A 5,497-nucleotide genomic window follows, 5' to 3' on the forward strand; every position below is an offset into this window, starting at 1 on the left:
CCAGGTGAGGGCGGATTAGGTTTTTGGGAAGCGTTCTGCTCGCCTGCTCAAGTTCGTCATCACAGGTCGTCTTCCGTCCAAGTCGGCGGCGCTACTCATCGTCGTCTTCATCACCATCAGCAACAAATCATCGTCAGCATCGTCACTCCCACTTGTTACTATTGTTTATATATAATCCGTATTCATTATCTACTCCCAAATTTACAGACCTATTAGTATTGTTTATATATAATCTGTATTCATTATCTACTCCCAAGTTTACAGACCTGTTACTAGTACTTGTTTATATATATAATCCATTAATCATCTTAGCTGCGATCAGTTAGCAGGAAAGCAAGATTTGGTCTTCGAAGAAAGATTTTGGGACAGATAGAAAAGTTACCATACTGAACAAAAGTGCGTCTTGCACAAAACTTGGTAAGACAAGGACTTAACTGAAAATAGCTGCAAACCAGACCAGTTTGTCTTGGGCAGGTTTGGGCTGAAATCTGGTCCTTCCGAGCCGGTAGCACAGAGAGAGAAGGTGGGAGGCGAATCTCGTGAAATTCTCTCTCCACTGCTCGCCGGAAACCAAGAAATCGCCAACCCACGAATCTTCCCTCACAACCAGTCCACACCGCCGCGCCAAGTCCCGATCTTGCCGGCCGAGCTACACTCCGGCCGTCGCCAGTTCCCCGGCTCGAGCCTCCCGCCGCGAATTCGGACGGCTCGTCGACCCTGCCTGGTGAGAAATCCTCGAATTTCTTCTTCAATTTGTTTTGGCCGCGGGGAAGATTCCCGAATTTTACCTGTCTCGTTTCCCCACCTCTTTCCTGGCCGAAGTAGTTTCCATGGGTGGTCGGGGCCATTTGGGGGAGGAAAGGGGCGAGAAGAGCCCTCATGAGGCTGACATGGTGGGCCCACCTTCTCTGGGGGATGCCTGGCATATGGTTTTTCATCGGGTTATTGGGGGCATCGACCCTGACAACAACCTGCTATGTTTGGTGATCAGCAGCTGTTATGTTGGGGGTTGCTCATCTTCTTGCCCTGATAAAAGTGCGAGCTTCCATGGAATTCATATTTTGTATCGCTGGCCAGTTGTTTCTAATGAGAGAATAAGAGGCTGGGATAGCATAGCAAACAACCATCATCATGGTTGTATTTTGGAGGAAGTGGCAAATTCCTCTACATAGGAGGAGTTGAGAACACAGAAACTCTTGGAGCTACCGTTTTCCTGTACTAGCGTTCGCGTTAGTAGGATGAATTGGCGTTAAGAAATAAAAACTTTTGTTGGAACGTTGGCTAGAGGTTCCTTTGAAAATATCAGCCCCTTTGGTCCATAACGGGGCGGGACTCATTCTATTATGATTCTTTAGATTATTCGCAATTGATGGCCGCTTGGATGACTAGAATGGCTCATTCGAGCCACCACCTCGCCTATCTGTATCCGTGCTGTTTTGTCTTGCTTAGTGGCCATGAAATTGACCTGCCTGAGCTGATCCAGGATTGCAAGCATGAGTATGCGATGGTGCACCGTCCCAGCTGTGGGCACAAGTATTCCAATATCAGTTTGTGTTGCCTCTGTGACTCGAATGATTTGATTGATCTGCCTTGTAAACAGAACGACCAGTGGAATGATGAGATAAAGGTATTAGCATCGATGAAAACAGAAAATGGCTGTTCCCTCTAGCATTCTGGGTAGAATATGAGAATTTGAGCTGTTTGCTATGGGCAAATGACATCTCTGTAGGCTGTTAGTGCTCTCAGTATTATCAGTACTGAATTAAATTAAACACTCTCCGTTGTCTTAAATCCAATGTGTGGTTAGTCTTCCCTGAAATACCTGGGTTCTGTATGAAAATTGCTATATCTTACTGCTTTTTGTCTGAGGTGTCTTAATAGGGCATTAACTACCAAGCAAATCATCATACATGTTGCAAGCTGGTGGGCTTTCTCAGTAGATAGGGAGTGAAATATGTCACGGCACCTTCATGCTTCATATTAAGTAGTTATATTTTGTACTTTCATTAATGCAAATTGTTGGTGATCACTGCAAGTCAGACCCCCCCTTCTATTAAAATAGCATGGTTCTCTAATGAAATAAAATAGCTTTTTCTATTTGGTTCCTTATATCATTTTTTCCCTAGATGATGAACAGTATATACACCAGCACTAGAGTCTAATCGTAGCAACTCAGCCGCTCACCTGCAGCAAATGGAATCAGGTGAAAACAACATGGGCTCGAATGATGGACCAAACAGCAAAGCTAACTTGGCTGCGAGGCAACGCTTACGGTGGACAGATGAGTTGCATGAACAATTTGTGGAGGCTGTTACTCAACTTGGCGGTCCTGATAGTACGTATCTACACTGCAATTGTGCTTCATTACTTCTTTTATATGATACTATTTCTTCTACTGTGTAATCACTTTATGGGACTAGATAATATAGTTTATTTGAAATCTAAAGGTGATACCATTTTACATTAATTCATTTATATTACATGACATTGTTATATCTAGTGAAGTTTTTTAGTATAGTTTGAAAATACCAGACGTTCTTAAAGTGACAATAGCATGTAAATATATGATGCCGTGGAACTCAAAACATTGTTTCTAAGTAGAAAGCTTATATATGGTTTTAAGCTGTCACATTATCTCAACACAACATCATATAAGCTTGGAATAAGCATGGTTTAGAGTTTAAGGTGTTAGATTAACTTCTATTCTCAAGTAAAAGAGATGAGATGTATAAGCTACCATGCATTTACATGAGAATGTACCAAGCAAGAAGCCCTTTTAAGTGAGAGAATTGTAGCTTGATTTTTAAGACATCCAAATCACTTGGGTGAGGATCTCCATCCATCTAAGCAATTAATAACTTACTTTTATCAATATTTTCTTATTTTATTATAAAAGTAAAAGGTACGAATGTACTTATGTTGTACTTATCTGTCAGTTATGTGCATTTGTACCTTTATTTGCTACAGTAATTATATAGGCTTTTTATGCTTCTGCTGGCACTTTTTTTTGAACTTCGCTTCTGCTGACACTTGAATTCCTCAAATGCAACAGGAGCAACTCCTAAAGGAGTTTTGAGAATTATGGGTACACCAGGATTAACAATATACCATGTGAAAAGTCACCTACAGGTACATATTGTTTAACAGTGCCACTTGGCCTTTGGTAATATTTGTTAACTCTTAATTTCTGATATTGAATTCCCCATTACTGTTTTCAGAAATACAGGCTAGCAAAGTACATTCCCGACTCTTCAGCTGATGGTAGGTGAACACACTTCTCATATACTTGGTATTGTGGTATTTGTTTCAGTTCTTTCCTAATATGTATCTCTCGTGTAGGTAACAAGGCTGATAACAAAGATCCAGGGGATTCACTAGCAGGACTTGATGGATCCTCGTATGTATACACATATAGCCAGTTATAATCTCCATTAAATAGTAACTTATGTAAACTGTGACTGGCATGGCATGAGATGAAAGTGCTGCAATGTATGCCGTATTCTACAATGCACTAAGAAATTCATCTAGCATAGTCAACTCTCTTATTTTACTACCCTTGAGGTTTGCATGTCGCTCGACAAACACATGCTAACTGTGGTTCCTCAGTAATTAGAAACATAAAAAATCAGGGTGCAACCATAATCTAATGAAATCTCTCTTATTTTTATACTGATGAGTAATTTCTGCAAAATGAGAAGTGTTCAATTTATTTTATTCCCTTCATCAATTTTTGGCCTTGAATATCATCAGGTACACAAATGCTACGCAGCAATGAAAACACGTTGATATAGCTTCAAACCGATCCATGTGCATTTTTATCTTCCTTTATTTGAAAGATGTAATATCGTTGCTTTTTGTTGGTTTATCCATGCTATGCTATCCGTAAGGGGCAAGTCTTTTGCTAATGTATAGCGACCTTTTTCTTGGAGACCTCAATTTCACTTTTGGAATTAGTGTCTTTCAGTTGATGCTGCTCCCCTGTTTTCCTCAGTTTTTCCTAGGGACGTTTGATAGTCGAGCCTTTTTCTTTACAGTGGAATGCAGATATCTGAAGCCCTGAAGCTGCAGATGGAGGTCCAAAAGCGGTTGCATGAACAGCTCGAAGTAAGTTTTTGTTTGCGATCCAAAAGCAGTCCAAAAGCAAATGCTTGTAAAATACTTTATCTGCTGTGGTGAATTAAAAAACATGGTGATTTGTCCATTCTAAAAACAGAGGAAAATTCTTAGTCAGCTAGAGGCAAAAACAAGTCCGTTCCTAATATTGTCAACTTCCACGCTTCTTCTAGTAATGAATGTGAAGTCTGCATTAGAGACATTGTTTGCGTTTCGGTTTGTAATCTCATTCATATTTCCAAACTTGCAAATTAAGTAAATAGTTAGGTTTAATTGACCAGATGCATTAGTTGCATGCTTGCATAGCGGTAAATGCATCAATAACCTTCAATTATATTAAGTAGAGATCAATGATAAGATGTGCTGATAACATTTTCTTTAGGTACAAAGGCAGCTGCAGCTGCGAATCGAGGCACAGGGAAAGTACCTTAAGAAAATCATAGAAGAGCAGCAGCGTTTCGGTGGCGGTGGTATAAAGTCTGAAACACCTGGTGCAGGAGCTACTGTCACAGTGTCGAGCGATCAGTTCCCCGATTCTGAGAGGACAGACCCCTCGACTCCTGCACCGACATCTGAATCTGCATCTCAAGGTGGGGCTTTCAAAAGAGACAGTGGAAGCCAGACTGAAGCAATCAAGAGCCCATGTCACGATGAACCGCTGCTAACTGCAGATTCCAACTGTCATCCCGGTTCTCCTACTCTCAGTCCGAAGCATGAGAGGGCAGCAAAGAGACAGCGAGGTAGCGACGCTGAATTCCCGGAGGCCGAGTTATCCCTTCCGCAGCATATCTTCGAGTCGAGCTCAGGGCCAGAGTTCCAGCAATGTTCGGTGCCCTACTACTCGGGTCATTAGCCTCCCGGCAGCTACATTTTGGCAGCATCTTAGAATGGTGTCATCTAAGGGGATATGTTGTATGTTGACAAAAGTTGTTAGGTGTTTTCAGGTGGTTGTTTACATGATGCATACTTACACATGACATCTATATCTTGCATTTGTAGCGCCTTGACTTGTAACCTTATTGGCAGATGAGTTGACCAGTTTGGGTGGGGTGGGCACTGTTAGCCTGTTTTTACATGCTATGTTTTCTACTCTTGTTCTTGAGTCTTAACACCAAGTTTATCTTGCTATGCTATTTGTTATGAGGGTGATTGATGATCAGAAACAACGCGTTTACCAGTGTTTTCATGTCAGTGCCCCTCTTTTCAGTGTGTACTTCGTACAAAATATAATTATAAAATAATACCATCAAAAGTCTAACAAAATCCTAAGTCAACATCTACAAACGTTTTTGGAAGAACATCTTTTTTAGGGGTAAAACTAAGTTTTATTGATCGAAGGCCACAAAATGTGGAATACAAACTTGAAACTTGCGTACTCCCTCCA

The 5,497-nt window shown here is 41.1% G+C and overlaps 1 protein-coding gene across 7 annotated transcripts; it reads left to right on the forward strand.

The window, feature by feature from the left end:
* The first annotated feature begins 405 nt into the window (after positions 1-405).
* LOC109766326 (myb family transcription factor PHL7) lies at positions 406-5,206 on the forward strand. 7 transcript variants are annotated; one of them, XM_045228878.2, is made up of 8 exons: positions 454-724; positions 1,484-1,627; positions 2,204-2,335; positions 3,053-3,129; positions 3,219-3,261; positions 3,340-3,397; positions 4,035-4,104; positions 4,496-5,206. In XM_045228878.2, the coding sequence occupies exons 3-8, from the start codon at positions 2,215-2,217 to the stop codon at positions 4,964-4,966; spliced, it is 840 nt and encodes a 279-aa protein (XP_045084813.1). In that variant the 5' UTR covers positions 454-724; positions 1,484-1,627; positions 2,204-2,214; the 3' UTR covers positions 4,967-5,206. The 7 variants fall into 7 exon arrangements, with proteins under 7 accessions (XP_020180683.1, XP_045084813.1, XP_020180688.1 ...); XM_020325108.4 differs by having other exon boundaries at positions 464-724; positions 2,127-2,335; XM_020325094.4 differs by lacking the exon at positions 1,484-1,627 and having other exon boundaries at positions 406-724; positions 2,127-2,335.
* The last annotated feature ends 291 nt before the right edge of the window (positions 5,207-5,497 follow it).

The sequence above is a fragment of the Aegilops tauschii genome, chromosome 5, assembly GCF_002575655.3.
Source record: "Aegilops tauschii subsp. strangulata cultivar AL8/78 chromosome 5, Aet v6.0, whole genome shotgun sequence".
Lineage (NCBI taxonomy): Eukaryota > Viridiplantae > Streptophyta > Magnoliopsida > Poales > Poaceae > Aegilops > Aegilops tauschii.